At 39.6% G+C, this 17,627-nt stretch overlaps 1 protein-coding gene across 1 annotated transcript in view; it reads left to right on the forward strand.

The window, feature by feature from the left end:
• LOC133536078 (multidrug resistance-associated protein 1-like) overlaps window positions 1–17,627 on the forward strand; it is a 73,268-nt gene that overhangs the window by 4,452 nt on the left and 51,189 nt on the right. Inside the window, exons 2-8 of the mRNA XM_061876275.1 lie at window positions 3,247–3,426; window positions 9,646–9,771; window positions 11,544–11,681; window positions 13,128–13,247; window positions 13,318–13,379; window positions 15,132–15,254; window positions 15,325–15,528. Of these exons, the coding sequence (XP_061732259.1) occupies window positions 3,247–3,426; window positions 9,646–9,771; window positions 11,544–11,681; window positions 13,128–13,247; window positions 13,318–13,379; window positions 15,132–15,254; window positions 15,325–15,528 (953 nt within the window). The remainder of the gene's footprint in view (window positions 1–3,246; window positions 3,427–9,645; window positions 9,772–11,543; window positions 11,682–13,127; window positions 13,248–13,317; window positions 13,380–15,131; window positions 15,255–15,324; window positions 15,529–17,627) is intronic.

Raw genomic sequence — 17,627 nt, forward strand, 5'->3', positions numbered from 1 at the left:
TATATAAGTAAACATTGATTGATTGATTGATTTGAATTGTCCTTTATTTAGGAAGCAGATTTCCACTCAACACTGCGGTCATTATCTTTATGCTATTTGAAACAGAGGCAACATATCTTATAAAAAAAATACTAAGACTTTCAGCAAGTATGCCTGGTGTAATTTGTGACTGTCCACTAGGGGGTGCCCAGGGCTCTTTTTATTATTCATATCAGGGCTGCGAGCTACCGGTCGATCGCCGGCCAAGCATTGAAAAAATAGACCTAAACATTAGCGATCATAAAGTCACTTGATTGACATTGAAGGCACTCAAGGATCTTGCGAAATGATGCTGGCTACTGCCAGCTCGCTGTGGAGGGGAAAAAAGACCGTCAGGAGGGCGAGGAACAGTTTTTATTTCAACAGTACGTACTGTCAAAAGCCTAAAGACTGACCGCACATATCCTGTCTTCACAATAAAAGCGCTGCTCCATCCTGCCTGCGCTAACAAAATAAGAGTCTTCGAAAGCTAGCAAACCATGGAGTTTCCCGCCAATGTGTTCCTTGTAAATTTTGTAAAGTGAATAAAAAGGAGTATGGAAGCTGGACAATTAAGATGCCAACAACAAACCACTTTTATGTTGTATGGGACAAAAAGGAGGTCTTTTTTACTCCCCCATGATGTACAATCGAAAATATGGATGTTGTCAGCACTACTGAGAATCTTGTCTGATTCCAATCAATGCAAGTCATCAGAATCAGGTAATACACCAAATTATATTCTATATTCACCAGCCACAGCAGACTGAAAAAAGATCTCAAACAGCTTGCTGCACACATTAAAGCAGTGGTTCTCAAATGGGGGTAAGCGTACCCCTGGGGGTACTTGCAAAGTATGCCAAGGGGTACGTGAGATTTTTTAAAAATATTCTGAAAATAGCAACAATTCAAAATGCCTTTATAAATATATTTATTGAATAATTATTCAACAAAATATGAATGTCAGTTCACAAACTGTGAAAGGATATACAACAATGCAATATTCAGTGTTGACAGCTAGATTTTTTGTGGACATGTTCCATAAATATTGATGTTAAAGATTTCTTTTTTTGTGAACAAATGTTTAGAAGTAAGTTCATGAATCTTTATCACAATCCCCAAAGAGGCCACTTTAAGGTGATGTGTAGAAATCTTTATTTATAATCGAATCACTTGTTTGTTTTTCAACAAGTTTTTAGTTATTTTTATATCTTTTTTTCCAAATAGTTCAAGAAAGACCACTACAAATGAGCAATATTTTTGAACTGTTATCCAATTTAATAAATCAGAAACTGATGACATAGTGCTGTATATCAGTGGTCCCCAACCTTTTTGTATCCGCGGACCGGTCAACGCTTAATAATTTGTCCCGCGGCCCGGGTGTGGGGGGGTCCTTTTTTTTTTTTTTTTTCTTCTTTGTCATGAAAAAGGGACGTTTTTGTCATGAAAAAGGGAGGTTTTTGTGTTTGGTGCACTAATTGTAAGTGTATATTGTGTTTTTTATGTTGATTCACGGTGGCAGAGGGGTTAGTGCGTCTGCCTCACAATACGAAAGTCCTGCAGTCCTGGGTTCAAATCCAGGCTCGGGATCTTCCTGTGTGGAGTTTGCATGTTCTCCCCGTGAATGCGTGGGTTCCCTCCGGGTACTCTGGGTTCCTCCCACTTCCAAAGACATGCACCTGGGGATAGGTTGATTGGCAACACTAAATTGGCCCTAGTGTGTGAATGTGAGTGTGAATGTTGTCTGTCTATCCGTGTTGGCCCTGCGATGAGGTGGCGACTTGTCCAGGGTGTACCGCGCCTTCCGCCCGATTGTAGCTGAGATAGGCGCCAGCGCCCCCCACGACCCCAAAAGGGAATAAGCGGTAGAAAATGGATGGATGGATTGTTTGTTTTTCAGTAAGTTTTTAGTTATTTTTATATCTTTTTTTCCAAATAGTTCAAGAAAGACCACTACAAATGAGCAATATTTTGAACTGTTATCCAATTTAATAAGTCCGAAACTGATGCAATAGTGCTGTATTTTACTTCTTTATCTCTTTTTTTTTTCAACCAAAAATGCTTTGTTCTGCTTAGGGGGTACTTGAATTTAAAAAAATGTTCACATGCGGTACATCACTGAAAACAGGTTGAGAACCACTGCATTAAAGGACCTAAGCTTCCTGAGGGCTTCACACAACATTTTTTTGTTTGTCTTTAAAATTTGTTTTATCCATTCATCCTACTCTGGCCTAGTGGTTAGTGTCCGCCCTGAGATGGTTAGGTTGTGAGTTCAAGCCCCGGCCGAGTCATACCAAAGACTATAAAAATGGGACCCATTACCTCCCTGCTTGGCACTCAACTTTAATCCCAACTCTTGATGCTAAATTAAAGTACCAATCATTGTCACACACACACACACTAGGTGTGATGAAATGTGTCCTCTGCATTTTACCCACCCCCTGGGAGGTGAGGGGAGCAGTGGGCAGCAGTGGTGGCTGCGCCCAGGAGTCATTTTTGGTGCCCGGTTTTCACCAAAAATGAATACCGGGCATGGCCACCGTTCCCCTCACCTCCCTGCGGGGAACAAGGGTCAGATGCAGAGAATAATTTTGCCACACCTAATGTGTGTGTGTGTGTGTGACAATCATTGGTCCTTTAACTTTATCCATCCATCCATTTTCTACCGCTTATTCCCTTTCGGGGTCGCGGGGGGCGCTGGCGCCTATCTCAACTACAATCAGGCGGAAGGCGGGGTACACCCTGGACAAGTCGCCACCTCATCGCAGGGCCAACACAGATAGACAGACAACATTCACACTCACATTCACACACTAGGGCCAATTTAGTGTTGCCAATCAACCTATCCCCAGGTGCATGTCTTTGGAAGTGGGAGGAAGCTGGAGTACCCGGAGGGAACCCACGCATTCACGGGGAGAACATGCAAACTCCACACAGAAAGATCCCGAGCCTGGATTTGAACCCAGGACTGCAGGACCTTCGTATTGTGAGGCAGACGCACTAACCCCTCTGCCACCGTGAAGCCCCTACTTTAACTTTATCCAGAGATAAAAGTTGGAGAGGTCCATCACAGATGTCAGGTGTTCATTGTCTGGAACAACTTGAAGCCTAAATCAAGAGTTTGTGACGTCAAAGAAATGGAAAAAGTCATGACATTTTTCAAGCCTGTTTTGAGGTGGAAACTCTCTCACTACTCATTTCATTATTTCTTGAAACGTCTGCTTTCAGGACTGGAACTTGACGTGGTACACGGCCAAGCCGGACCTGACTCAGTGTTTCCAACACACCGTGCTGGTTTGGTTCCCTTGTTCTTTCCTGTTGACCTGTTGCCCCTTCTACCTGCTCTACTTGCACCTGCGCCCCCCAAAAGCGTCCATCCCCCTGTCCGTACTGTGCTGCACCAAGACGGTAAGACGATGGATTGACGTGGTTATGGAACCTCATAGGTCAAAAACTTTAACCCTCAATCATTAGGTGTTTAAAGGCCTACTGAAAGCCACTACTACCGACCACGCAGTCTGATAGTTTATATATCAATGATGAAATATTAACATTGCAACACATGCCAATACGGCCGGTTTGGTTTACTAAATTGCAATTTAAACTTTCATGCGGAAATATCATGCTAAAAGGTTGCGGTATGATGACGCGTGCGCGTGACGTCACGCATTGTCAAGGACATTTTGTTCCAGCACCGCTCCCAGCTATAAGTCGTCTGTTTTCACCGCATAATTCCACAGTATTCTGGACATCTGTGTTGCTGAATCTTTTGCAATATGTTCAGTGAATAATGGAGACGTCAAAGAAGAAAGCCGTAGGTGGGAAGCGGTGTATTGCGGCCGCCTTTAGCAACACAAACACAGCCGGGGTTTCATTGTTTACATTCCCGAAAGATGACGGTGAAGCTTTACTATGGAACAAAGATGTCAAGCGAACACGGTTGGATTGGACCACACACACAAAGTACAGTGTATTATGCAGCGATCATTTCGAAAGATCGTGTTTCGAAGAGGGTCCCTTGCGAAGGGCAGAGATGGGCATCGCCACCACCCGTCGACTGGTGCTGAAGAAAGGTGCGGGGCCGACCTTCAGTTTGTACAGGTACGACCATATAATCTCACTAAAACACTAGTAACACATCCATCCATCCATCCATCTTCTACCGCTTATTCCCTTTCGGGGTTGCGGGGGGTGCTGGCGCCTATCTCAGCTACAATCGGGCGGAAGGCGGGGTACACCCTGGACAAGTCGCCACCTCATCGCAGGGCCAACACAGAGACAGACAACATTCACACACTAGGGCCAATTTTAGATAAGCGATTTTCCAGAATTGTCCTAGTAAATTTGTCTAATAACATCTGAATCGCTTGCACTGTATAGTCTTTTTATTTTATTTTATTTTTTTCTAGTCCTTCACTCTCACTTTCCTCATCCACGAAACTTTCATCCTCGCTTAAATTAATGGGGAAATTGTCGCTTTCTCGGTCCGAATCGCTCTCGCTGCTGGTGGCCATGATTGTAAACAATGTTCAGATGTGAGGAGCTCCGCAACCCGTGACGTCACGCGCACATCGTCCGCTACTTCCGGTACAGGCAAGGCTTTTTTTTATCAGCGTCCAAAAGTTGCGTACTTTATCGTGGATGTTCTCTACTAAATCCTTTCAGCAAAAATATGGCAATATCGTGAAATGATCAAGTATGACACATAGAACGGACCTGCTATCCCCGTTTAAATAAGAACATCTTATTTCAGTAGGCCTTTAGATTAGGTTAGATAAATGTCCAGATGCCAAAGAGGTTTGTTTAGCGTACATGTGTTCAGTCAATTTTCATTTTCAATTCTCCTCTATATAAGGGTGCATTCATTATGTTTATCTCCTAGCAGAATGAAGGACAATTCTAAGATGTTTCTTTTCTGCCAAGAGGAGGGAAAATATTTCACTAACAACACAAAGTTAACATCACACTGATTTTAATAAGCCTACATCCACTGAACACAATAAACACACACACTGTGTGTGTACAACCCCTTTACAGGAACCTTGTATAATGTAGGGTTGTACGGTATACCGGTACTGGGATAGTATCGCGGTACTAAGGAATCGAAAATGGTACTGTACTCTGTTCGAAAAGTATCGGTTCCCCATTTTTTTCTTCTTTCTTTTTTTTAACGGGCATGGCGGCGCATCGTCACATCATGACATTGTTGGTTTTATGAGCAGAGGAGCATGTTCGGCAGCGCACAATCACAGTCCTTGCAAGCAGACACAGTGTATAGACATAAAAAGGGAGAATTGACACATTTTGGGCTTAAAACTGACAATACAGGTGAAGTTGTAATACTAAAACACCCCCAGGAACAGGTGCTTTAAGACATGGCTACTTCTAAATCACTTGGCGATGAATAAAGTATGTTTCTTACACGAGTATCATCCCTTCAGGAAAAGGAATACCTAAACACGCTTTAGAATACAATAGCTAACAAAAGATAGCACTCCTGAATGCAAACAAATGCCACGGGTGGATCTACACCTGACATCCACTGTATAATACCAAGTACAAGAGCGTATCTAGTCGATACTACTATGATAACCGATATTTTTATCGTCACAATATTCTTTTTTTCCTTTTTTGAAAATGTATATTATTAGGATAACCTCCTCCAACCTCCAAGGACAAAGCTATGAACTATGGTGGACTGGGCTTTCTGCTCCGCTGCTCCCCGTCTGTGGAACGCTCTCCCTGACCACCTGAGGGCACCACAGACTGTGGATGCTTTTAAAAAAAGGCTTAAAAAACAAAACAAAACAAAAAACAAAGCCTTTTTATAGATATATGCATACTAGTTCTAGCTATTAGGCTGTTCTAGTTTTTATTTTTATTTATTTTTATTATCTTACTATTATTATTACTAATATTATTTTTAATAAATTGTAGCACTTTGAGGTCGTTTGCTCAATGTAAAGTGCTTTTTACAAATAAAATGTAATAATGTTATTATTATTATGTTATGTTTATAAACTCAGGAAATATGTCCCTGGACACATGAGGACTTTGAATATGACCAATGTATCCATCCATCCATTTCCTACCGCTTGTCCCTGTATGACCCTGTAACTACTTGGTATCGGATCGATACCTACATTTGTGGTATCATCCAAAACTAATTTAAAGCATCCAAACAACAGAGGAATAAGTAATTATTACACTTTAACAGAAGTGAAGATAGAACATGTTGAAACAGAAAACAAGCAGATATTAATAGTAAATGAACAAGTGGATTAATAATACATTTTTACAGCTTGTCCCTCATAATGTTGACAAAATAATAGGTATATAAATGACACAATATGTTACTGCAGACTAATTAGGAGCCTTTGTTTGTTTACTTACTACTAAAAGACAAGTTGTCTAGTATGTTCACTATTTTATTAAAGGACTACATTTTTCTTCGATTGCAATAAGAAACATATGTTTAATGTACCCTTAGATTTTTTGTTAAAATAAAGCCAATAATGTCATTTTTTTGTGATACCCTTTATTTAGAAATGTATCGAAATACATTTTGGTACCGCTACCAAAATATTGATATCGGGACAACCCAAGTATAATGTAGGTACGTTTTGTAAATTTTAGTAAACCCACATTTCATTCCTATTAAAACATAGAAAACACAACAGGAGAATTTCGCTCATTTTGAATTTGATGAGAGCGACTCATCCCAAAGAAATCAAATGTTTAATTGTCATGATCAAAAACAGCCGAAAGAGTATTCATCAACTAATTAGATTAATTTGCATCAAGTATGTAACATAGGAGTATATCATCGAGGCAGAACCTCTGAGGTGTAAAGATGGCCAGACTGATTGTGAAACAAGTCCAGAAATACCATATTTAGATTTAAAACATGATCCTATACTGCAGTGTCTTTCTTTCTTTTTTTTTATTGAAGTGGGGGCCTGAATGCCGATACCATCAACCTCATTTCATACCTGAATGATACACAAACCTCCAGCTAGGTGGCAGCATTGCTCAAATTAATCAACAGGCTGACCAGGAAATGTAAGGAAGTAAACCTAGACCTTGATGTGAATGTAAATACTGATAAAAATAAGGATATATAATATCCTTAAAGGGGAACTGCACTTTTTGGGGGGAATTTTGCCTATCATTCGCAATCATGGAATATATGGCAACAGATGTATTTTTTTTAATGCATTCTAACTCTTAAATAAAGTCTGTTTACAGCCAAGCCAGTTGGAGGTCCTCCATTCTGCCCATAAAACCCAATAAAAAAAAACCTTCAAAAAGTGCCAAAAATACTTGAATCACATTTTGTGACTTCAATGTTTATTTATTTATATAGCCCCAAATCACAAATGTCTCAAAGGACTGCACAAATCATTACGACTACAACATCCTCGGAAGAACCCACAAAAGGGCAAGGAAAACTCACACCCAGTGGGCAGGGAGAATTCACATCCAGTGGGACGCCAGTGACAATGCTGACTATGAGAAACCTTGGAGAGGACCTCAGATGTGGGCAACCCCCCCCCCCCCCCCCCCCCCTCTAGGGGACCGAAAGCAATGGATGTCGAGCGGGTCTAACATGATGCTGTGAAAGTTCAATCCATAGTGGCTCCAACACAGCCGCGAGAGTTCAGTTCAAGCGGATCCAAGACAGCAGGAAACAGGAAACCATCCCAAGCGGAGGCGGATCAGCAGCGTAGAAATGTCCCCAACCGATACACAGGCGAGCGGTCCATCCTGGGTCTCGACTCTGGACAGCCAGTACTTCATCCATGGTCATCGGACCGGACCCCCTCCACAAGGGAAGGGGGGACATAGGAGAAAGAAAAGAAGCGGCAGATCAACTGGTCTAAAAAGGAGGTCTATTTAAAGGCTAGAGTATACAGATGAGTTTTAAGGTGAGACTTAAATGCTTCTACTGAGGTAGCATCTCGAACTGTTACCGGGAGGGCATTCCAGAGTACTGGAGACTTGAATATCAATCAATCAATCAATCAATGTATTTTATTTCGGCAATCTTCACATAAAACAAAGAACAACAACAAGAAAAAAAAAAAACACTCATTTGAGCAATGATTGAGCCGAAAGGGTGTAGGTTGAAGCAACGCTTATATAAACCTACCCCATCACAACAAGAACAAGGTTCAAAATATATAAAATCTAAAACATGCTTCACTTATATTACTTTTTTTTTTTTAAACAATATATAAGCAACATATATGTAGCACACGTCTCATATACACAGTTTAACATTTAAATCAAACATATACATTTGTACACTTATATATATATATATATATATATATATACACACACACATACATACATATATACATACACACACATACATATATATATATATATCATACACACACAATTCATTTAAATTCCATATAAAGTGGTGATATATACATTTTAATATAACCTATATGTATAATTATGAAATCATAAATTGTATTTATATACATATATATTATTGTCTTTCTAAAACAATGTTTGCTCTTCTTTCTTATATTTACTAATGATAAATGATTTAAAAAGCTTTTTAAACTGGTTTATGTTGGTGCTGTGTTTTATTTCATCCTTTAAACAGTTCCATATTTCAACCCCTGCTATTGTTATACTCATTCGTTTCTGCGTTCTACAATATTGGATCTTAAAAAGTAGTTCTCCTCTTAAATTATAATTCCCTTCTCTTTTTAAAAAACTTCTCTGTAACCCTGTTGGAAGTAAATCTTTACTTGCTTTATAAATCATTTGGGCAGTCTTGAGTTGGATGAGATCTGGTAGTTTTAAATCAAATGTTTTTATAAATAATCCATTAGTGTGTTCTCGGGGTCCTGTGTTATGTATCAGTCTGATGGCCCTTTTTTGCATTATGAATAGTGGTTGGACCAAGTATTAACCAAGTATTAGTGATATTGTTTTTATAAGTGCTAATGCAGACAAACTATTTACAGCAATGCCCTGATCACTAAAATATGTGCCAATGTTGACATGATCGACTGATCAGCTGCTTCCTTTTTTACGTTTTACGTGCTCGTCAAACTTTATTGTAGATTATAAAGAGACCTGCTCAGTGGCCTCGTGGTTAGAGTGTCCGCCCTGAGATCAGTAGGTCGTGAGTTCAAACCAATGACTATAAAAATGGGAGCCATTACCTCGCTGCTTGGCACTCAGCATCAAGGGTTGGAATTGGGGGTTAAATCACCAAAAATGATGGCGTGACTTTTCCTCCTGCAAGCAGTGCTGACTACACCCCCTTCCCTTAGTAACTAATTAGATGACCATAGTAAATAGTGTATCATGCAAAAGTGCAGATTCTTTGTATAGTTCAAGACTCACGGTCATTAGAAAACAAGCTATTTGGGAATGTCCGGCGGGCCTGATTGAAAAGTTTAACACATGAGCCTTCATTTTTCCAGGTCTGTGTCATATGTTTGTACATTAGAGTGCATATAGTGTTTATGACTTAAGTGAGTATCATATTAAATGTTACATTTTTACATAAGCGTGTATAAAGTGTTTATCACACATTCTTGTGTTTTCTCACTCTTTTTTTTTTTTTTTTTCCCATTTATTTGTTTATCTCTGCAGCTGGTAAGTCTCAGCCTGGCATCGTTTAGCCTCTTGGAGGTATTTTACCTTCTGGTATGGAAGAACACGGAGCTCTACAGTCACATGGTCTTCCTGCTCAGCCCGCTGGTCCGATGTTTTTCACTGGTACGAGTCTTTCACTGAGGTCTTTGTAAAGGTGTGCTCTGTTCGCCTTGCTGTGATTTGTAAGGGTGTCCCGATGCAGCTTTTCACCACCTTGAGTATTGCCCGACGCTGATACGATACCAGCACGATTCATACAAAATAGTAATATTTCGTAGAAAGAAAATGTTAGATCTAGTAAAAATAGTCAACAGAGAACAATTGTAGGTATGCAAAACGCTAGTTTATGTATTATTTACTGTTTGAAATGGACGTATGCTGTCTTTAAGTGTAAGTGGAATAGTAATCTGTGTTTTTGAGACACAATAATTTATTAAATTAGGGTCCTCATGACTACTAAGTTAACTGAATACTTTCTAATATGCTTCAACCTTGGAGACTAAGTAATATGCAACTATAATTATTTGATACTTGTTTATGTTGACGCTTGTTTTAGACTGCATGTTGTTCAATTAAGGACTGTCTAGCTTGAGTGCTATTGTGTGCTTAGCTGCTGTGTAGCTGCTAGCTTATGACCCACACTGTTGACCTTTTGTCAAAGACTTGACTAAAATACAAAAAAATACTCGTCTTGTGTGCTTAGCTGCTGTGTAGCTGATAGTTTCTACGAGCCTATGACCAACACTGTTTATTTTTTGTCAAAGACTTGACTAAAATACAAGAAAATACTAATATTACATGCTTAGCTGCTGTGTAGCTGCTCGTTTCTAGTAGCCTATGACCCACACTGTTTATCTTTTGTCAAAGACTTGACTAAAATACAAGAAAATACTCGTCTTGTGTGCTTAGCTGCTGTGTAGCTGATAGTTTCTACTAGCCTATGACCAACACGGTTTATTTTTTGTCAAAGACTTGACTAAAATACAAGAAAATACTAATATTACATGCTTAGCTGCTGTGTAGCTGCTAGCTTCTACTAGCTTATGACACACACTGTTGACCTCTTGTCAAAGACTTGACTAAAATACAAGAAAATACTCGTCTTGTGTGCTTAGCTGCTGTGTAGCTGCTAGTTTCTACTAGCCTTTGACCAACACTGTTTATTTTTTGTCAAAGACTTGACTAAAATACAAGAAAATACTAATATTACATGCTTAGCTGCTGTGTAGCTGCTCGTTTCTAGTAGCCTATGACCCACACTGTTTATCTTTTGTCAAAGACTTGACTAAAATACAAGAAAATACTCGTCTTGTGTGCTTAGCTGCTGTGTAGCTGCTAGTTTCTACTATCCTATGACCAACACGGTTTATTTTTTGTCAAAGACTTGACTAAAATACAAGAAAATACTCATTTATGTGCTTAGCTGCTGTGTAGCTGCTAGCTTCTAGTAACCTATGACCAACACGGTTTATCTTCTGTCAAAGACTTGACTAAAATACATCCATCCATCCATTTTTCTACCGCTTGTCCCGTTTTGGGGTGGCGGGGGATCGCTGGAGCCTATCTCAGCCGCATTCTTGCGGAAAGGCGGTTTACACCCTGGACAAGTCGCCACCTCATCGCAGGACACGCAGAGGGTCTGGATGTTAAAATCCCCCATTACAGTTATATTATCTGCGTGCGTCACTCGATTAGCGACAAACTGAAAATTCACTGATAAAGTCCAAAATACAAGAAAAGACTCGTTTTATTGGAGGACATTTAGATTTTACAAGCAAGCCGATTTGTTTTATTGCTGATATCGACCTGATATTTGATATCAGTATCGGATCGGGACACCCCTAATAGTTTGAGGGATCTGGGGCTCCGGATGATTTGACAATGTTCTTCTCCAGGTTCTGTCTGTCATAATAATCCACGTTGAGAGGATGAAAGGCAGTCGTTCATCCGTCCTCCTCTTCCTCTTCTGGACTCTTCTGGTTCTTTGCTCCGTTGTTCCTCTGAAGGCTGCGGTGGAACAGATCATTGATCAGGTATTAGATCACGTTTTGAGGTTTTGTTGGATCACATGTACAAACCCCAAAACCGGTGAAGTTGGCAGGTTGTGTAAATTGTAAATAAAAACAAGATACTCAACGTTCGAATTGCAAAACTTTGTTATTCAAAGCAAATATTAGCTCATTTGGAATTTGATGCCTGTGACATGTTTCAAAAAAAGCTGACACAAGTGGCAAAAAAGACTGAGAAAGTTGAGGAACGCTCATCACACACTTATTTGGAACATCCAACAGGTGAACGGGCTAATCGGGAACAGGTGGGTTCCATGATTGGGTATAAAAGCAGCTTCCGTGAAATGCTAGGTCATTCACAAACAAGGACTGGGCGAGGGCCACCACTTTGTCAACAAATTCGTGAGCAAATTGTCAAACAGTTTAAGAACATTTCTCAACGAGCTATTGCAAGGAATTTAGGGATTTCACCATCTACGGTCTGTAATATCAAAAAGTCCAGACAATCTGGAGAAATCACTGCACGTAAGCGGCAACGCCTGTGATTTTCGGTCCCTCAGGCAGTATTGCATCAAAAAGGGACATCACTGTGTAAAGGATATCACCACATGGCCTCAGGAACACTTCAGAAAACCACTGTGAGTAACTACAAATTGTCTCTAAATCTGTAAGAGGAAGTTGAAACTCTACTACGCAAAACCAAAGCCATTTATCAACCACACCCAGAAACGCCGCCGGCTTCACTGGGCCCGAGCTCATCTAAGATGGACTGATGCAAAGTGTACAGGTGTTCTGTGGTCTGACATTTCAAGTTTTTTTTGGAAACTGTGGATGTCATGATCCTCCGGACCAAAGAGGAAAAGAACCATCAGGACCGTTATAGGCACAAAGTGTAAAAGCCAGCATCTGTGATGGTATGGGGGTGTATTAGTACCCAAGGCATGGGTAACTTACACATCTATAAATGCACCATTAATGCTGAAAGGTACATACAGGTTTTGGAGCAAAATGTGTTTCCATCCAAGCAACGTCTTTTTCATGGACGCCCCTGCTTATTTCAGCGTGGCTTCATAATAAAAGAGTGTGGGTACTAAACTGGCCTGTATCATATCTTGTTTTTCCAGTGATTTCAATTGAATACAAGTTGAAAAGGATTTGTAAATTATTATATTCTGTTTTTATTTAGCATTTACACAACGTGCCAACTTTACTGGTTTTGTGTTTTGTATTTCCTCGGTCTTTTTCCGTGTTCAGCTTTTATCTCGGCGTGTTCCTCTTCCTTCACTTGCCAAATGTCACAGCACGCCGAAGGACATTTTTTAATTTCACGCCGCGTTCTTAAACACTTCTCGGCAGCTCACAAGCCGCTGCCAAGTCTTTGTTTCCCGGTACGGGTCAATCACCCTATGGATGCTCGACACAACACAATTACCTTTTTTCCCCTCTGTTTGCCAATGTTTTCCCTTTCAGGGCTTTTTATCGGATGCTGTTCGCTTTGTGGCCTTCTTTATCTGTTTTTTCCTCCAAGTCCTTCAAATGCTTCTCAGCGGCTTTTCAGACCGCCGACCGCTGCGCAGTCAGCATGTCGAGGTAGGAAAAAAGCGATGGTCCCGATTAGCCCGATTTTCCTGAACGTCATCTTGCCTTTTTGTATTTTCAGAGCGAATGTCCAGAAGAAGATGCCTCCTTTCTTTCCAAGTTTTTATTCTTTTGGTTCAGCAGGTACAAAAACACATGCAGAGTTCTCCTTACAGTTCCTAGCCGATTGCCAAAGCCGTCTATCTTGCTTTGATGAATCCCCTGATAATTATCGCATTCCAAGCACTGACAACCAAGGAGGCCGCTCCAGATTCGTGCACAGAACTCGTAAAGCCCCCCAAAAACACACACACTTGATTACATGCACAACAAACTAAATATTGCATGGATTTGATTAAAACTGTCATGACTGGGGGGGCGGGGTTTGCAGCTTGCTGCGAAGTTCTGGACAAGGTTAGCAGGTAGGAACGTATTTAATTATTCACTAACACTCAACAAAGTACAAAAAAACAAAACAACCCGAAGGCAAGCGTGCCTCTCGCACGCGGAAGCTATGGCAAAAAAACTTAGAACATGACGGCGTGGCGCAGTGGGAGAGTGGCCGTGCGCAACCCGAGAGTCCCTGGTTCAATCCCCACCTAGTACCAACCTCGTCACGTCCGTTGTGTCCTGAGCAAGACACTTCACCCTTGCTCCTGATGTGTGCTGGTTGGCGCCTTGCATGGCAGCTCCCTCCGTCAGTGTGTGAATGTGTGTGTGAATGGGTAAATGTGGAAGTAGTGTCAAAGCCCTTTGAGTACCTTGAAGGTAGAAAAGCGCTATACAAGTAAAAGTACAACCCAACCCATGAAACTATAGACATGAAAACAACGAACCAAACTATGGCATAGAACAAAAAAAACTTACTGTGGCATGAAACAAATAACGAGCAAAACTTGGAATCGGACATGGAACGAGCAACGTAAATTAAGCAATGGGCGTGAAACTGGCATGAAAAGAGCAATGACGCCGGGACGACTGACTGGCAAATACAGGCTTAAATAGTAGTCTCTTAACTACAGCAGGTGCGTGTCCGAACACCAGCGGCGGGTGAAACTAATGAGTCGCCATGGTAACCAAAAAAGGAGCGCCAACAGGAACTAAAAGAGTCCCAAAAATAACAAAAACATAATCCGGACCACAGATCATGACAAAAAGCAGCTTTTTAAAAAAAACTCGTTGAAACCTTAGTTTGGCTTTTACATTTTAAAAGATGGGATTAACCCATCTATAACATATCTATTTGCTTTTGTCTGGGGGGAAAAAAGTTGTAGTTTTTTTTTTTTTTCGAATAAAAACACATCCAACATAAAGAGGCCAGACTATAAAGTTTAAAATACCGTGGCCATAGTATGAATTTGAATAATCATGTAACTTGTCACAGGCATGTGATTTGAACTTAATGAAAAGGACCGAAAATAAGCCGGGGGCCGCACGGGGGGCCAATTTTATAGCCCATTTTGGCCTCTTCGACACCCTCTCCACTTCTAACCGCTCCAAATGCAAAAATCATAAAGAATACAAACTATTCTATCAGCCTGAATAGCCGTTTGTGATTTATTGCATGACATAACTGTCAGGTTCAAACACGATTACATCTATTAAACAGGCAAGAAGCAAAGAATTAAACAGAGACATAATTAAATTTGGCTCAATTGAGGAGAAATGTCTGGGCTGTACTCTTGTACAGTCTCCACCACGCTGTGACGAAAGATTGTGCGCTTCCTCTTTTATTTGGACTTTCCCTGATTACATGGCAACAGCTGTTTCTAAGGGAGGTGGGTCATAAACAGCCGTTGCCCTCGGTCTCAAAACAGTTCAAGGAAAATATGGCTGGAGCTTGCACCGCTCTCTCGACACAAACATGAAAGGAGTCAAAATGTTTCTTTCCGTCAGTTTGGTGGTGCAGGGCTACCGCTGCCCCCTGCAGGCATCAGACCTGTGGACCCTGCGGGATGAGGACTCGTCCAAGCGGATCATGTGTGAGATGGAAGCGGCCTGGGCGCGGGAGTGTGAGCGGTAAGAAGACGCTGTGTTCCCCCGGGAATAACGTGCATAAAAGTTTTCTTACAATTCTTTTGAAATTCAGCAGGAAGGAGTCTGTCTCCTCCGGGTCGTTTCGCTTCGACTCGGATGAAAAAAGCCCTTTGATCAGAAAGCCCCGAAAACGACTGAGCTACCTTCACTTCCTGCTGTGCACTCTTGGGAGGACCTTTGGGCCGTACTTCCTGTGTGGGACCTTGTTCCTGCTCCTGCATGACACCGTCGTGTTCGCAGTACCGCAAGTGCTCAGGTTGGTGTCCAGTAGGAACTTTTGCTTTACTTACCAACATCAAACATTCATTCCAGGATTTAAAAAAAAGTGTTGTAATTCTAAATGGTGTAGTGTAACGGAGGCCACCCAGTAGTCAACCTCACCGTCTGACACTATAAGACAGGGCTGTCCAAACTTTTTCAACTGAGGTCTGCATACAGAAAATTGAAAGAACAACATAAGTTTTGTACATTAACGATGCTAAAATCCATTTATTGTACATCATTATGGAACAGGGGTCTGCAGCCCAAAATTTTGAAAGAGCCAAATTGGACAAAAATACAACAAAAAAAGAATCTGTCTGGAACTACAAAAACCAACAACAACAACTCTTCTATAAGTGTTATAATGAAGGCAACACATGATATAAGTATCTATATTAACCTACTATCAAAATGACTTTAAAAGTCTTATATAAGTGTTATAATGAAGGCAACACATTATGTAAGTGTATATTAGCCTACTATGAAAGTCTTATATAAGTGTTATAATGGAGTCAACACATGATGTAAGTGTCTATATTAGCCTACTATCAAAATGACTTTAAAAGTCTTATATAAGTGTTATAATGAAGGCAACACATGATGTAAGTGTCTATATTAGCCTACTATCAAAATGACTTTAAAAGTCTTATATAAGTGTTATAATGAAGGCAACACATGATGTAAGTGTCTATATTAGCCTACTATCAAAATGACTTTAAAAGTCTTATATAAGTGTTATAATGAAGGCAACACGTGTCTATTAACCTACTATCAAAATGACTTTAAAAGTCTTATATAAGTGTTATAATGAAGGCAACACATGATGTGTCTATATTAGCCTACTATCAAAATGACTTTAAAAGTCTTATATAAGTGTTATAATGAAGGCAACACATGATGTAAGTGTCTATATTAGCCTACTATGAAAGTCTTATATAAGTGTTATAATGAAGGCAACACATGATGTGTCTATATTAACCTACTATCAAAATGACTTTAAAAGTCTTATATAAGTGTTATAATGAAGACAACACATGCAGCCCTTTGAGACACTAGTGATTTAGGGCTATATAAGTAAACATTGATTGATTGATGTAAGTGTCTGTATTAGCCTACTATCAAAATGACTTTAAAAGTCTTATATAAGTGTTATAATGAAGGCAACACATGATGTAAGTGTCTATATTAGCCTACTATCAAAGTCTTATATAAGTGTTATAATGAAGGCAACACATGATGTAAGTGTCTATATTAGCCTACTATCAAAGTCTTATATAAGTGTTATAATGAAGGCAACACATGATGTAAGTGTCTATATTAGCTTACTATCAAAATTACTTTAAAAGTCTTATATAAGTGTTATAATGAAGGCAACACATGATGTAAGTGTCTATATTAGCCTACTATCAAAATGACTTTAAAAGTCTTATATAAGTGTTATAATGAAGGCAACACATGATGTAAGTGTCTATATTAGCCTACTATCAAAATGACTTTAAAAGTCTTATATAAGTGTTATAATGAAGGCAACACATGATGTAAGTGTCTATATTAGCTTACTATCAAAATGACTTTAAAAGTCTTATATAAGTGTTATAATGAAGGCAACACATGATGTAAGTGTCTATATTAGCCTACTATCAAAATGGCTTTAAAAGTCTTATAAAAGTGTTATAATGAAGGCAACACATGATGTAAGTGTCTATATTAGCCTACTATCAAAATGACTTTAAAAGTCTTATATAAGTGTTATAATGAAGGCAACACATTATGTAAGTGTCTATATTAGCCTACTATCAAAATGACTTTAAAAGTCTTATATAAGTGTTATAATGAAGGCAACACATTATGTAAGTGTCTATATTAGCCTACTATCAAAATGACTTTAAAAGTCTTATATAAGTGTTATAATGAAGGCAACACATTATGTAAGGGTCTATATTAGCCTACTATCAAAATCACTTTAAAAGTCTTATATAAGTGTTATAATGAAGGCAACACATTATGTAAGTGTCTATATTAGCCTACTATCAAAATGACTTTAAAAGTCCTAAATAAGTGTTATAATGAAGGCAACACATGATATAAGTATCT

This window comes from Nerophis ophidion, linkage group LG17, assembly GCF_033978795.1.
Source record: "Nerophis ophidion isolate RoL-2023_Sa linkage group LG17, RoL_Noph_v1.0, whole genome shotgun sequence".
Taxonomy (NCBI): domain Eukaryota; kingdom Metazoa; phylum Chordata; class Actinopteri; order Syngnathiformes; family Syngnathidae; genus Nerophis; species Nerophis ophidion.